The 17,080-nt window shown below is 30.1% G+C and overlaps 2 protein-coding genes across 5 annotated transcripts in view; both read right to left on the bottom strand.

Moving 5' to 3' along the window:
- The window catches only part of LOC109601622 (aquaporin AQPAe.a), a 31,766-nt gene extending 26,416 nt beyond the window's left edge, over positions 1-5,350 (bottom strand). The window contains exons 1-2 of one of the 3 annotated variants that reach the window (XM_049966729.1): positions 5,219-5,350; positions 5,126-5,166 (exon numbers count right to left, since the gene is read on the bottom strand). In XM_049966729.1, the coding sequence (XP_049822686.1) occupies positions 5,126-5,166; positions 5,219-5,311 (134 nt within the window). In that variant the 5' untranslated portion in view covers positions 5,312-5,350. Of the gene's footprint in view, positions 1-251; positions 489-3,142; positions 3,411-5,125; positions 5,167-5,218 lie in introns of those variants that run through there. The other 2 variants (XM_049966730.1, XM_020017873.2) reach the window with 2 other exon arrangements.
- On the bottom strand, positions 5,336-8,485 carry LOC109601619 (cytochrome P450 302a1, mitochondrial). Of its 2 annotated transcripts, XM_049966728.1 has the most exons (9): positions 8,230-8,485; positions 7,931-8,168; positions 7,640-7,821; positions 7,386-7,590; positions 7,174-7,333; positions 6,872-7,120; positions 6,610-6,816; positions 6,398-6,557; positions 5,336-5,371 (listed from the first exon to the last, which is right to left on the bottom strand). In XM_049966728.1, the coding sequence occupies exons 1-8, from the start codon at positions 8,393-8,395 to the stop codon at positions 6,444-6,446; spliced, it is 1,521 nt and encodes a 506-aa protein (XP_049822685.1). In that variant the 5' UTR covers positions 8,396-8,485; the 3' UTR covers positions 5,336-5,371; positions 6,398-6,443. The 2 variants fall into 2 exon arrangements, with proteins under 2 accessions (XP_049822685.1, XP_019873428.1); XM_020017869.2 differs by lacking the exon at positions 5,336-5,371 and having other exon boundaries at positions 6,367-6,557.
- Positions 8,486-17,080: the final 8,595 nt, after the last annotated feature.

Below are 17,080 nucleotides of genomic sequence, written 5' to 3'. Positions count from 1 at the left end.
CAAAAATCTACAGTCACCGATAAGACGCACGTTTCCATGATTGATTAATTGTCAGAGAAAGTGTCCCCAATGTTAAGCAAACACTACATCTAGTGCATATTGTCTTACGAACTCAGATAAAACCAAAACAAAAAAATCCCCCGACCATCATCATTTGCCTGGCAATTAGCGCAAAACGAATTAACCGGTAACGCGATGCGTAGAAAACGGAACGGGTGCACGAAATATCGCATGGAACAATGCAAACTCACGTGTACGAGAATTTTTGCAGACGACGAACAACGTTTCTGGTCGACGGCAGATGAGCAAAACGGACGGACGCACGCACCAAAAAATCGACGAAACAATCCGTTCCTGAGCCGGAGCTTGGCCTTTTCCGCGGGTTTCGCGGGACGTGTGGACTGCTTGCGACTTCACGTCGGCATTTTACTTTTATGTCCTCCCTGCTTCGGCGTCCGTGTGACGTTCCTCCAACCCCGCAAACAAGACGCCCGTTAATTCCGGTTAATGGAGGCGATTATAAATATTTTTTTTTATTTATTTATATGTTTTGATCGATCGCTCTGTTTGTGTTTGACCATTAAATTATCGCATTGATGATTAATAAGCGGAAACGTGTCGGACGTGTTACAAATGATTATGGAATGAAAAAAATGTTATATAATATTGTTAATTTATTTCATTTAGCAAATAGTTTTGTCTTCGTTTATTTAAACAAAAAATAGATATTATTATTATTTTCTGATTACTCCCATTGGGATTAATTTGTATTAATTTAATCCCAACTAATTAAATCATATCAGACATGAGGTTTAAGGTTCAAATGTACAATATTTAAAACGCATTCCATTTTATGACATATAACAATAAAATTTATTTTCTATCTCATGTACAAATTATTGTTTATTAATATGTATTTAGATAGTTAGTTTATAAATTTTAAATAAAGACAGTTTTGTAAGTATTTCTTTTTCAATAATAATCATCGATTTTGTTTTATTTTTTATCTGATTGTAATACAAATTACAATTGACTAAAAATAAAAATTAATACTCTATAATGTACACAAATTATTGTTTAAAAAATTTTAATTTTTAATTTATATCTGGCTTATTAATTTAAAATGGGAGCAAATATTAAATATAATCCGTCAATTTTGTTTTTTATTTTATTTGAGTGTGAAATGTAAATTAATTAAATATAAGTTTAAATCTCTTTCACATGTACTTCTTTGAAAATATCTTAAATTTATATCTAGATTATAAGTTTTAAATAATACCAATGTACTTTTCCAATAATAATCCACTAATTTTGATTTATTTTTTATCTGATGTAAGTTGTACCTTTCCAGTAACAATTCATCGATTTTGTTTTGTTTTATTTGTCTTATCTGACTGTGTGTTGTAAATTAATTAATAATAAGATTTAATTTACAGAAACTTGAAAAAATATTAATTATCAATTTATTTCTTATAGAATTTGTAGAATTTAAATAAAGATTTGCAAGTTGTATTTTTCCAATAATAATTCAACGGATAGTGTTTATTTGATTGCCACGTCTAAACTAACTAAAATTGTCTATTACATATAAAAATAATATTTATAAATGTTAAATAATACTAAGTTTTGTAAGCTGCACTTTTTCAGTTTAATTCATCGAATTTGTTTTATTTATTATTTATTAATTTATATCCAGCTATAGCTATTATATAATTTATATAGCTATATTTTAAACGAATCCAAATGAATGAAATGAATAATTTGTTTTACTTTTTATTTTATTGTAAACTCTAAAATGATTAACAATAAGATTTAATTCTCCATTGTATGTATAATTTGTTGTCTCAAAAAAAAAAAATATAATTACTAATTAATAAGTTTTCTGATTTTAGTTTTCTAACAATAATACATCGCTTTTGTTTTATTTTTTATCTGATTGTGAACTGCAAAATTGACTAACAATAAGATTTAATACTCCATGTTGTTTGACAAAATTTTGAATTATTAGTTTATATCTAACTTTATAGTTACTTTATGCAAGTTGTACTTTTCCAGTAATAAATAATCCATCGGTTTAGTTTTATTTTTTATCTGAATGTGAGCTGTAAATTTAATGAACAATAAATATTTAAAATTTAAACTGTGTTTTAAAATCATATTATTTGGAATATTCTTTTGTTAACTTCAAAATTATTAATAAACGTCTAATTTGATATTTATTTAAGAATTACTATATGTTTGAATTCAGAAGTTTTAAGGTAAATAACATAATAAAGATATCACTATTAAGTTCATTTTTCTGTAATTTATGGTATTTACATGTTTTGTAAATTATATACATATATAATATTGAGACGATATTTTCTATATTTCTGTAGAAAATGACATTTTCGAATCTGATAGTATCTGAAGTTTATTGTAAAAAGGCACATCCTCTTCCTGTTATTGTTGATAAATCGACCAATTATATAAAAACATTGTTTTGACTTCCTGTAAAATTTAAATACATATTTTACAACTTAAAAGTAAGAATTAAACTAAACGAAACTTTTTTTCGCCTTCTTTAATTAAATAATTTTATTTTGGGCTTTAATTATTTTTAACATCATTGTGTTTACTTACTTAATTCATGAATTTACATTACTAGCTTTACTCTACTAATTTAGGTGTTTTATAATATCCGTGTAAAATATTACGTAATACTAAATAGATTCTTATTAAGATAGATACTTATACTATATAATTTTTTAGTAATTTTTAATATAAAAATAAGGTTTTTAAAATGCTGAAAACGTATACAAACCACAATGAAAAAACCTTCCACATAAATTTAAATAAAAGTATTGTACAAATAAATTTTTTAATAACTACGTGCTTTGATACTCATAACACGTTTTTTGATTTCCTTACGTATTACATAAATATCTCCTTCAAGATATCATCTTAAAATAACTCAAGTCGAAAAAACTATACGAGTTGTCATAGTTTTGACAATGTCAGGTGACGGTTATCTAAACAAAATTCACAAACCAAAAAATGCTCGTCTGATCACCCGCAAAATTCTTAGTGTTAATGAACATATTCTTCAAAAATCTCTTCAGGCGTATTCCATGGTACAAGACCTTCAACAGTTATCACTTACATCACAGATGGACAACGTTTAGGAAGATGCTGATACACAAACCCCTCTTGTACGGGATTCCCACGTCGGTGGCGAAGATCTACACCGAAATATCCACGTACGATGTAGAGGAGAACATAGCACATTTAATGACTATGGCCCGGATCGCATTGGAGAAAGGCGACTTAGATCGCGCAGAAGCTATACTGTTGATGGGCATCAAGATTTCTGAAGAATATAAGTCGTACGCGGTGCTGCCGTACATGTACGACATACTGGCATCAATCGCCTTCGCCACGGGAAACTTGAAGAAGGCGGAAACTTTGTTGGTTAATGTTATAGAGAAACTGGTGCATCTAGGTAGTACTCTCTTGATTCTAATACTATTAATGTAGATGTGTTAAAAAAAATATATGCTCGTGTGATGGGGAACCTTGAAAGTCATCTTCGAATTTAGCGGGGCCAATCTGCAATATTTCCATTAATGGAAATATTATGCATACATTACACACGGTTTGTTTGGCAAAGCATTTTGAAAATCACATTACGCTATCTAAACTGCCGCTTTTTTGAACTCTAATTATAATTTGGAAAGATAAACAAATTAAGGTGTGAATTAATCATTATTTGAACGTTTATTGTTATTAAATTCAGTGTGTGAATTTTTTACATTGTTGTTATTATTTAATTTGGACAACAAAAATGAATATTTGCATAAAATAAAATCATGTTTTTGGTATGCTTACGTTAATTGGAACTCCAATTAATAATAGAAGATGTTGTAAACTTGTTTAGTTTAGTTTAGAATATAAACATTGAAAAAATGTATGGAATGTGATTATGAACACACTTATTTTTTTGTATTATGTTCGTTTTAATTTTTTAACAAAAGTTCATACCTTCTTAGTGCACTTCATCAACACAGAAAACTGAACTTAATAACAGCTTCATGAATTTTAAAAATATATATGTACGATTATCTTTATTGTGCGATTATAACCATTTAGAGATTTATTGTGATTGTATTTTTTTGTGTAGGCGTGCCTGAGAATGACAATCAAGTAATAGACTTTAAGCTGCGTTTAGCAAGGATCTATAGCACGTACAACCAGTTGGAGCTGGCTGACATTGGATTCAAAAACTGTTTGGACGAACAACTGACTAAAATACAAGAAGGGGACACTACCACAAGAACTGGATTGCTTTATATCAACTGCATGTTTTGGTATGGGCTGCACAAAGTAAAAAAGAAAGATTATAAAGGTACAACGTTTGTAATTATTGACATTCAATCTCTATGAATAAATAATACAGGTGCAAAAGAATTGATAAATCATGCCTACGACTATTCGATCAAAATAAAAGGCCTAAGCCCATATCAAGAGATGGTGATTTTGTATACGTTGGGGGATTTGAATATGGAACTGGGAGAATACGATTTGGCATTGCAAAATGTGCAGAGTGCGATACTCATGGGTAAAGGAATTGGAAGCCTTGACTTACCAAGGTACATCTATATAACTTGTTTGTATTTCGTTTAAATTTGTTTTTTTCTTTTACATTACACATTATTACAGTTATTAGTAGTATTAGTATTTTAAATCCCATTTAATTTGTGAATAATAAAACAATGCGTCAATATTTGTCTCTACATTTGTACAAAACATCTGAAATCCTTTTCACAATAACTTTTTGAATGTTTTTAGGTGTTACGTTAAACTAGCACGTATATACGCCAAAATGGAAGCTTGGCAGCCGGCTCATAAATCGGCGGAGGAAGGTCTTAGATTAGGAAAACTATTTAACGACGAACAAGTTGTTATTGAAGCCGAGGCACTATTGACAGACATCACTCGTAAAGAAAATGCACAAAGCACATTCTAATAGGAATTTTATGATAAACGAAATGTTATATGTTTTAAACACCTGTTTGATATACACATTTATGTAGTTTACAGTATATTACCCATTATACAATAAAAATTATTCATTTTTTCTATTTACTTTTCCATCAGGTTCCAAGAATGTGGTACTTGGCGAATCATCTAAAAAAATTAAGAAGTTACATTTGTCCTATAACAAGTTCAATAAAAATACTTTTAACAATAACATCAGGATATTTTGCCCAGCTAATCTTCTGGATCGAAGAATGGATCCGGTTTTTTGTATATTGTATGGTCCTTCAGCCATCTCTCAGGTTTGAACTCATTAGGAGCTACAAATCTTTTGCTTTTGGCTTACTACCACTGTCTGTAAAAGCAAAAAAAAATTATTCAAAAACTGTACATAATTAACTATAGGTTTTGTAATATCCTTCCAGTACCAATTGAAATAGGTCTAACAGTGTCATTTAATACTGCCTTGGCATAAACAGCCTCTTGTAAAACTTCTTTTAAAACTTTGCTGTAGCTGTTTGGTAACAGTCGTTGGATTTTTTTAAATAAATATGTTTGAATGGAGGTAGCTTTTGCCAGATGATAAAGTATGAAACTGGTAGTGCAGGTTGTCTAAAATTTAATGTTGAAATTTAGGTAAATTAAACAGTTTAGCTAATATTTATACCGCCAATTCTAGCTAAAATAAAATCACAGGCCATTCTAATATTTTTAAAATCTAAGTTTGGTGCCACTAAACTGTTTATTAGGGTTTCAAGGTAAAGGGCCATTTGAAGAGTAAATATATAGCTACACTTTTGTAAGATACAACTACAGTTTGTCATTCTTAATTTCCCATGTATACCTGAAATTCTTTAATTTCTTGAACTTCTTAAATCGTTGAGGCCCACTGTCAGTTTCAAGATATATTGATATTATATATGTTGGGAAATTTAAATAAACTGGGTGAATACAATTTGCCATTACAAAATATGCATAGTGTGGTTTTCATAGGCAAAGGAATTGGAAGCCTTGACTTAACCCGATACATCTATAACCCGTGTGTACTTCGTTTAAATTTGTTTTTTTTTACATTACGCATTATTGTAGTTATAAAGTATTTTAAATCCCATTTAATTTGTGAATAATAAAACAACTCGTCAATATTTGTATTTACATTTGTCTCGACATTTATACAAAACATAAACGTCAGAAATCCTTTTCACAATAACTTTGAATGTTTTTGGTATAATGTAAAATTGGCAGGGATGTACCCCAAAATGGAAACTTGGCAGCCGGATCATAAATCGATAGAGGAAAGTATTAGATTAGGAAAACTGTTTAACGACGAACAAGTTATCAAACAAAATATATATTTTAATTAAACATATGTTTGATATACCGTTTATTATGCAGTTTACAGTATATTGCCCATTATACATAGAAATTTAATCATTTCTTCTATTTAGTTTTAGAAGTATTGGTCCATCAGGTTTATTAATGAGCAATGATTGAGAGTCCAGAAAGTTACCAGTCCATTGAATGTGGTAGTTGCGGATCATCTAAAAAAATTAATAAGTTTTATATGTTCTATAACAAATTCAGTAAATATACTTTTAACAGTAGCACCAGCATATTTTGCTCAGCTAGTCTTCTAGCTATACAGGATCTGGGCCCGTGTCCGAACGGTAGAACCAGAAATGGATCCGGCTTTTTGTACAATGGATGGTCCTTCAGCCATCTCTCAGGTTTGAATTCGGTAGGAGAGGGAAAATATTCCGGTAAACGACAAATCACTTGGTTTTGGCTTACAACCACCGTCTGTAAAGGCAAAAATTGTTTTATTATTCAAAGAATGTACGTAAATTGTACAAACCTCTTTTGGCACCATATAACCGCTGAACTCGGCGTCGTTTTGTAGTACCCTTCCAGTACCAACGGAAATGGGTCTTAATCTAAGAGTTTCCTTTAATACTGCCTTGGCATAAACAGCCTCTTGTAGAACTTCTTTAGTAACTTTGCTATAGGTGTTTGGTAAAAGTCGACGGACTTCTCTAAATAAGTTTGATTGTACGCCCTGAGCTTTCGCCAAGTGATAGAGCATAAAACTGGTAGTGTAGGTTGTCTAAAATTTAATATTTAAATTTAATAAAATTAAACAATTTAACTAATATCTACAGTGTCAATTCCAGCTAAAATAAAATCACAGGCCATTCCAATAATATCTTTAAAATCTAATTCTGGAGCAGCTAAATAACTTTCTAACAGGGTTGCAGGTGTATTACGTTCTTTTTCATGAAAAAGGGACATTTGAAGGGATAATAAATCTATTGCTACACTAAAAATAAAACAATGTTTAGAAAGATACTACAGTTACTATTGTTGCTTACTCTTCCATGTATTCCTGAGATTTCTTTAATTTCCTGTACAGTGGTGTGTCAAATTTTTTCCATAGTTGAGGTCCATTGTCAGTTTTTAAAATGCAGCTGTTAGTTACCAATGCTGCTTGTATTAGTTTACTGGACCTTGAATAATATTTTCTTTCTCGTCTTGAAAAACTGTTTAACCTGATATCCAAAACAGCCATTACAATTACTAAAACACAAATTAATGTACTTATTGTACATCTTTTAATTGTACATACTTTCTAAATATAGCCTAGATAATTCGGGTAGCATATCTTTGTGCTCATTACAGACTTCATGGAGATTTGACAACCATTCCAGAACAATTTCATCAACCTTTTGTAAAAAATTAAGTACAGATTGTGGACTGCTGAGACCTTTTTGTAGCACAGTACGAATTCTCGACCATTCTTCCCCATTTCTGCACAATTATTCACTATACAGATACAAATTTAAGGAGAAATGGACTTATGTACATACAAATGTGCAATCACCACAATGTGAATTAATTAAAACGTAAATTTACTTACGTTGGCAGTAAGCCTCCAGAATTGTAGACATTAGGTCTGTCCAATCGGTACTTCTCTAATGCCAAATGGCTCCTTCTTTGTGGGTACTTGCCCTCATTTCTGAACATTGTTTCAATGTCTCTGGGATTGAATAGCCATACCACATTCACCCCAGGTACAATTTCTTCCCTGACAACTTCGCCGTATTTTTTATATTTCTTGAAACCATTGTGGTGCAGGGTGGTGAATTTATAGTTGCCTGAAAAAGACCACGTTTTGAGAATTTTGTTGCTAATAGGTTGCGTTACATCTTGGATTACCTATTGCTGGTAAATATTGATATAAAGTTCCTACTGCCGGTAAGGAATAAGGGCCTGGGATGTCCTCGAATTTTTTTGAATAGTTTCGGTGCACTGCAGCTTTATTAAACTCATTTCTTAAAAATACTAGGTAAAATCTTTGTTGTATATTACTTAAAATAGCCATTTTGTATATTATCTATTTACAATTAAAATAAAGAAAAATATTAAAATTAATAAAAATATTAAATAAAGGTTATGTTTGTTTTTTTCCATAAGTAAGCACAAAGAGCTACAAGTTGCTAATTATCAATCTTAGAAAACTTGTTCCATCAACATTAAGTCACAGCTACTCTTAACAGATGTCGCCACTATGAAATAAATTTCGAATACGTTTAAATTATTGAAGTATTTGGATAATTTATGTTAAAAATGTTTAATTATTTTCAAATATTGTAAAGTAATGATGGACAGATTCGATTACTTCTAAGAATTGAATACATAAATTCAAATGCATATACAAGGAGTCTCTAAAATACATACAACAGTGGTCATAATTATAGCACCTTATTAAAATATATATTGTACTACTTAAATTGGCTGCCAATACCTATAAAAATTAATTAATACTTTTCTGTTATTGTTATGTCATCAATGGCCAAAATTATAGCAACTTTTTACTTCAATGGTTTCCCGTATTATTAAAAAAATTGTATAATAGAAACTGGTCGACGAAAAAATTTGCCTGAATTCGAAAAACTAGAAAGAAAATCGATAACTAACTAATTTGAATGTCAAAAAACCATTTAATCTTATCGTCAAGTCAAGTCATTATTAACTTACAATTACCATACTTATATCCACCTCCATTCAGAAAAATATATGTAACATTTATAAAATAACAATGTAGTATAGTGTCAGTGTTAAACACATATTTAAAAGACATTTCTAACATATTAAGTTAAAAAACGTGTAGTAACATATATCCAAGAAAATCATTTCCCAATATTGAAAAATCGTCCTTTGTCACATTCACTTTTCGTGACCCATATTTCAGAACTTTCACCGTTATTCATCAAACACTCCAGGAAGTGAGAATGTCAGATCTCAGTTCGCTTGAATGGAGTCAATTACTATTTTTAGTCGTATAGGCAAAACCTTTTTGACCCTTTTCGGTGAAGTATCAATTCTCGCACCCCGTACGAACGAACCTTTTACACTTAATTAAATAATTACCAGATCCAAGTGTAAAACTGAATTTGCCGGAGCGGTTTGATAAATTAGTTTTACCTGTTTAACTGGATGACATTAAAGTACATCGAATTAGAGTTGGAGCAAAGTCCCAGGTGTGACGGAACGGTTTCAATATTGGTTCAGAGTTGTGAACTTTTCAAAAAAAAAAACTTTGCTATTATGGCGCAATTCGTACTAAACTTTATTATACTAATTGTTTGTAATCCAACGAAGTGGCTTAAATCATTAATTATAAGAGAATCAATATTTTAATATTAAGCTATCAATTAAAATTTTATAACCTTAATTTATTTTTATAATATAATTAGATTTCTTAATATACAGTGCATTTTTCATAAAATGAACGCCCTCCTTTCATCATCCAGCCAGCGAAGCTTAGAAAGCCATAGCAGAACACATTGACGGCAAACTTTGTTTTATGTAATTATTTAGAGCGAAGGGATTGCTGAACTTCGCCGTCGACAAATCTTGTTCGCTGTGAAAAATCGTATTTTCATAATAAATGGGTGAGCATGAACACCAGTCGGAAAAACTCATCTAATCTAAGCTCTCCTCCAGGAATTTTGTAACTACTCTATTCCTCCATGATGGCGTGAATTGATAAAAAATTGTCAGATTTTTTAAGAGTGTAACGTTAGTTTGGAACAATATGGGTGGAAATTAAGTTTTCCACCGAAGCCGTGGGTTGATATTGCAGGGATGAATGCACCTTTTACTACGTTGTCTGGAGGCGATGTAATTAAACGATTACTTCCACCCTTGTAACTTCTTGCAATTATTTAACTGTGTTTTTGTTGGGAGGGTTTTAATTAAGAAAATCGTGATACCAAACTTATCTAATGCAAGTAATTAAACATGTTGATGTAAAAAAATCCAATTACCTCTTCTACATTATAATATTGCGGTGATCACTTATTTTTGAGTAGTTGTGATGATGTATTAAGCCTTCATTGTTTCCAGAAAATGGTTTAAGGATTAAAGGATCAAGTATGTAATAACTGTTTCAGAAAGTTTTACCAAGTAAACATTGATATTTTTAGACCAAAATGTTTCAGCTGAATCCAAGAAAATCTGTACTCATAGATAAGCGACTAACGAGAGAGTGAAAAAATAATTCTTTGGATTGTCCTTAGTGTGATTATCTCGAAACAATAAAACAAAACGAAACGAAACAAAAACTAGCGTTTAACCCGCGTAATTGCATGAAATAGTAATTACTTATATCTGCTAAACCACATCTATAACAATAAATTTTCCCCTTGAACATCTGGGGAATCCGCTTCTTAAATTATCACAATAAAAGTTTCTCGTATCTTCACTTTATTGTTGGCAAGAGACGATGGATCGATATTATCAGGAGTGTACTAAGGATGTAATTAAATTCTGCCAAATAAACACTATGTTTATAGAAGATTTATCAACGTAAAGTCTTATCTGTTGTAGAGCAAGTATGTAAACAGGAGACTCCAGCAACATGTTTCATGTTGAATTAGTGGAATGGGGCATGTTAGAGATTATAGAGACCTAACTTAATTGGCACATCTGAACCATTTATCTTAGAGTTGGTATTAGATAAGTAAATACGCCCACCCATCAATATTCTTTAATTAAGGCTATTAATCACTAATAGCTCTTAGTAACAAATATGAAGGTGAAAATGTACGATCAAGTCGTAACAGATTTAAAGTAACAAATGGCATCATTCCGCACTTCGAAGTACGTTAGAATCCCATTGAAACAAAATTGCATTACGAGACCACGGAGAAGAAATCCACAATAAATAGACTAAATCAAGGGTGTGTGCAGGAGCCACCAGATGTTGGCATAGTTCCCAGTCAATTTGAGTAAATTATTCGGCCGCAGTGTTGACATTTTTTTTTTTGGAAAACCGCTTAAAACCCACGACCAAAACAGGTTTTGAATATGATTTGCGGCTACAGATTACGTGAGCCAACAAAAAAGCAAAGCTGTTTTTACATGTGGAGACTTTTTAGAATTTATAAGCTTTACTTCCACCAGTGGCGCACATTTACCACATTGATATTATAGAATAACGGCGTCAAAGTTCATGGTGAGGAAAGTTTATGAGACACGTTCCACCAACACATCGCCTCCGCCAAACTCGATAAATCTTCTGGAAACGGCACCAGTCGATAAATCTTAATCTGATGCCATAAAATTATAAAAACTTTTTTTCTATTCTCAGCCGACAACTTCTGTACAACAAACAAAAGTGTCGGAGCGGGCCCCGAAGAAACTTGTTCCCTGAGACACAGAACTTTTATAGCTTAACTTCTGCGTTGGAAACTTGGGCAAGGCCTTGTTCACTTGTCTAGCTTAATATCGATCAGGTTTAACTTCCAGTTCCAGTTTTTTCCCCGTTGCCAATATGACATGCATGCCAATCAAGAAGTTTTCCTGAAACGGGTCCATTCAGAAGGCATAGACGACCGCATTGGATATGGAACATGTGAGAGCGGTTATTCGAAGTTCCGTGGTTTGTTTTCCAAGTAGCCATTAGATTAAGTTAAGCTGTTACGATGTCCCTTTCCAAACTACGAAATTGTTTAGAATCTTCTGTGAAATTCCGTTAAATAAGTTGCCTTACTAACTTTTACTTGAACGTTTTCAGTTTGTGTTTAGTTTAAAGTTTAAATTGATACGTTCAATTTTCTCACACTATTTATAAGATTTACTGCAGTTTAACTTTTTCAATAATTGTGTATGATACGGCCCATCGTTTGGACGCAATCCAATATCTTAAATTAAATTTCTTGTTGGTGAATTTGCAGGTTCCTCAACGTTAGTTATTCAATTAGGTAAGGTTTTATGGCTTTTATGGGTCGGCATAAGGAAGTTAATTACGTTTGTGGCCACCGATATCGCAACCAGAGCAGCCAATTTTCCAAAGGCCACGGGAATAACCAGCTTCAAATTACCAATATATTAATGTTAAACGAGAAACTGATAGTTCGAACCGAGACCAAGATAAAGTTTGCTTACTGGGAGCGATGTACATCTGTAAATAATCAATGTTTCTACGATTATGTTCCTTTCACTCAACCGAAAATGGGATTTATGAGTGTTATTTAAAAACATTTATATTATTTATAGTTGAAATTATAAAAATATCTATATTAAATACTGAATAAATAAGTGGTATTAAATCAAATAAATAAAATAATATTAACGAATACAAAACTAATACATCTATATTAATTAAATCGTGTTATGCCCGATATACATAGTTTTTAATTTTATTTTATAATCTATTTTTCATGATTTTCCCAATAAAATGAAATTAGGTTATAACGCGATTATAAAATATTTATACTTTCAACCATGGTAAATGATATTATTTATTAAACTCTGCGTAATCCATTTAATGTACATATGACATAACAGCATGTCATAAATCCAATTTATATAATGTAATTGCTTTTCTAAATTTATCATTTATTACCTGAATATGTATAAAATTGGGATTGTTTTCAAATATATTAAAAAAGGCCTTCAAGATTTTTCTCTGTATCTTTTCCAAAATTTGGTTTTGTAATATTGATTCTAAACTGAAGAACAACATCTGATTTCAATCGTACAAAGCGGTAATAAATAAGTTTAAAGTTGTTGTCTTGCAATCATTAGGAAATAGTAAATTATTATAATTAATGGAAAAAAGTAAATCATTAATGAATATAAGGAAAATAAGATGTCGAAAATTGGATCCTTATGGCACCCCAGAGGATGAGAAGTAAAATCTCGATTTTCATCCATTGTTGCTGACATATTATTCTAATCAATATTACTCTAACAAAATAATTTCAAGGTATCATTGTTGATAAAATTACGAGTTTTTAGATTATTTTAATTATTAGACAATAGTACATCATTATGAATAGAAGAATGGACCAAAAATTGGATCCTGTGGCATCACTCTAGGGGACATATTGTTCTCATCCAATAACCTATGAAGACCATTAAATCCAAAGGAGTTTAATTTGTTGAGAATGGCAAGACTCTTTTGAGAAATCTGTTTAAATAACTTGATTTGATCATCTTTTTCTATTTGATTTGACGCATACTCGGTACTAAGTAAATGTTGAACGAAAATCCTTGCTGGTTGGGAGAGAGATAATATTTCACCTGATGATACAATGATGGATGAGCAGCTACTGTAAATATTTTTGAGACACTGGATAGGATAGGATAGGGTTTGCAGTTTTGGATATTATTTGAATTTCCTGAATTCTAAAATAGGGCAAATTCGAGCAATTTTTCACACGTTAGGAAAGCGACTAAACTTTAAAAATTATATCAAACATGGTTAAATTTACATTTAAAAATACGTTATTGTATCATGATCAAAAGTTGTTTTGCTATGTGGGATTTTAATAGCTTCAATAAGGTTGCCTTGAGTAAACTTTAATACATGATGGTACTGTGAGAAAGGAACTAAGTTTGGTGTATTGGCTGTTAAATCACTGAATTTACAATATTATGAAGAGATCTAAGCACTCTGTTGTTGTAGCTAGAAAAGATAATTAAAATTAAAAGTCTGCTATATTCAATGATATTCTAAACCATAACTCCAGTTGTTTGATGTACAAACCTCTTCACAAAAAATGTAGATTCTTCTATAAATCTATTCTTCTCTATAAAATTCCAATTTTTGATGACTTATTGCCAAGTGAGAGAATGTACAAACTGAGAACAGTGAGAAAGAAATCCAAAAATGTATATTAGAATTGTATGATTTCTTTTTCTATAAAACACCATCATGAAAAAAATTAAAATGAGAGTATAAAATACATTTATAATTCTTGTATTCTAGTCTGTGGTCTTTTGACTCAACTGCTTGCAAGACCAAAACTTGGAGTAGGAGAAGCGTCATTTACATCTTTCTTCAGACTTTCTTCAGTGTCTTTAATAATTCTAGACATTACTGGTTCATCCATTAAACTCATCAAAGAAGACAAACACATAAAATTTCTCATAACAAAGCTGATATTCTATAATAATTCTATAATAAACAAGGACGAACTGAAAATTGTAAGAAAGTTCAAAAAACAAACAAACTTATTTAAACCACGGTCTCCAAAAATTAAGCTAACTGTATCAATATTCTATGTAACTGAGAATAATATAAGCTACTTTTAGACTTTTATAAAATATTTTATTGGAAGACATTTTTAAATTGCTTTCAATAAAGATTGTTGAAGTCTCTTACTCCATAATTACCCTGTTTGTTTCTCCTATTTTTAATTAACGAAATTTTAAATGCCTTAAATAAAAAAAAAGATAAATTTTAAATTAAAACAGGTAACATAACATTAAGCTTGTGAAAGTTACACATGAGTATCTATTACAATAAGCGTTTTGTTTAGTTCCTTCCCATTGTTACTTTAAAACAAAAGGAAAAACAAGTTGAACGCAAATAGTCAGCGAAACGAGACGAGCACACTTCAGTCTGAGCCTTCATCTACCATATGACCAAATTCATCCATCTGTATTTATTTTAGGGTAAATGTTGACTCTGCTTTATCTTGTAAGCATTAAGGCATTAGCAGTTTGCGTTTTATACGAGTGAGTAATTTAAATATTTCACTAACAGCAAACAAGGATTAAGAAAACGTTGTAGTGAAACACGAACGCTTCAAGGGGCGATGTTTACTTAAACGACTCCCATCTCTTCAAAGGCGTCTTCATTATTGTTCGGTTATTGTGTATGTCTGTTTATTTTGGTTTCGAATACAATTTCGCCTTTGTATTGTCTAAAAACACAATTGTATAAAAAACTGAACCGAGACATAATGAGATTAAAGGTGAAATCGATACGGAAAATACGAGCGTCATTCACCATCATCTCGTTTCCCAGCGTCTTAATTCCAGTTGCCTTTCATATAAAAACAAGTAGTTTTGTTCGTGGCGTCGCCATTAACGCTCCCAAAGGATTGGAAATAATCGTGGCGTTCTCTTTCATCTTATTTAAAACTCCAGACAAAGGACCGTTGAAAGTGTATCGAATAGCGACAACGTAATTTCTTAGATAGACTTTTGCAGTCGCATTCAAAAACTGAGTTGATTTCATGATGGGATTTTTCAAATGGCACACGTTGCGATTCGATTACACGGCTGCGATACTTTGCTAACGAAGTTATTGAGTAACAGCTGTTAATGGGCCACTTTGCGGCGGTATTTCCATTCGAGACGCCGTTGTGTGTTTAAACGACAATAGAAATGTGCCCGGTTTGGATTTTTAAACGTCGATTTGAGTAGGAAACTGTAATTTTTGCGTCCGACAGCTGCTGCCGTTTATTATTTAGCCGCTCTTACAATAAGTTACCATCTCATAAATTATTATTGTGTGCACTGTTCGAGTTAATTAAAAAAACAGTTAGTTGCACATGTTGCACAATTTCGTGATTGATTAGAATTTGCAATTTGGGTTACGTTTTCAATTTTGGGTCAATATGCAAATTGATGAATATCAATGTTTGTATGCTGCTTCCACATAAAATTATAATTTACATGATTTAATTCGAGTCAGCAACCAAAATTTATACTTTTATTAGACTAAATAATACTAAGAGTACAGTTGTGGCCATAATTACTATATTATGCAATTTTAAATATTTTTATTTTTTGTATATTATTAAATTATATGCTATTACAAAATTCTTTTAAAATTCGTAAATTTTAAGGATTTTTAGAATTTCTGATATTTCTTCGTAGTTTTGTCAATTTTTATAATAATTTTATAGTAATGATAATACTTATTGCTATAATCTATAATTTTAGATTATTTCATATTCTTCTATAATAATTTAATTTATTTTAAGATAAACTATTTTGTTTTTTCTATGGACAATTTTTATTTAAAAAATATTTCATATATTTTTTTTAATTTCAATATAATTTTAATTTATTTTTTGTATTTTTTTTTATATAAAACATGCAAATGTTAAATTATTTTAAAATTTCAATTTTTTTATGTTTTTCTTATAGTTAATTTAAGTTTGTTAATAGGTTTAAAATATTTTTAATATTTGATCAGAATTACATAATTATTATATATATATTTATATATATTTTGATGTAAAAAGAAAATAAAATCCAACAAATACATTCCATAATTATTTTATATTTTAATTCGTTTCTACCAATTTGATAATTTTAATTATTTTAAATAAAATTCATCATTTAGACAGCTTGAATAGTTTTCATAATATTATTATGTAATATAAAATCACATTGTTTTTAATTTCATCAATTTCAACGTAATTTTAAATATTTTTTTTATTTTATTTATTTTTATCCACATTTTTTAAAATAATTTTAAACTTAAATAAACTGTTTTGTTGTTCTAAATAAATTTGATATATCAATTTCAATTAATACTTAATAATAATATAAATTAGTTATATTAAGTAATAAATTTCATACATTTTTCATAGTTTTATAATAATAATAATAATTAATTTTAATATATAATTTAATTAAAAAATAAATAATTTTAATTATTTTTATTTTTCATACATTATTTTGATGAAAATAAAATTGAACAAATACAATTTTGAAATGTTCATGTTTTTTGTTTTTTCATATGGTATTTCTAAAC

This window comes from Aethina tumida, chromosome 4 (genome assembly GCF_024364675.1).
Source record: "Aethina tumida isolate Nest 87 chromosome 4, icAetTumi1.1, whole genome shotgun sequence".
Classification (NCBI taxonomy): domain Eukaryota; kingdom Metazoa; phylum Arthropoda; class Insecta; order Coleoptera; family Nitidulidae; genus Aethina; species Aethina tumida.
This window is presented reverse-complemented; position numbering and strand designations above follow the sequence as displayed.

What these genes read in the sequence shown, in the direction of transcription:
- LOC109601619 (XM_049966728.1), bottom strand. Translation starts at nt 8,395, where the DNA reads ATGGCTATTTTAAGTAATATACAACAAAGATTTTACCTAGTATTTTTA. An exon ending in TTTTAGCTGGAATTGACACT is followed by an intron (nt 7,121 to 7,173) that starts GTAGATATTAGT and finishes ATTAAATTTTAG; the next exon opens with ACAACCTACACTACCAGTTT. An exon ending in TGCTGGTGCTACTGTTAAAA is followed by an intron (nt 6,558 to 6,609) that starts GTATATTTACTG and finishes TAATTTTTTTAG; the next exon opens with ATGATCCGCAACTACCACAT.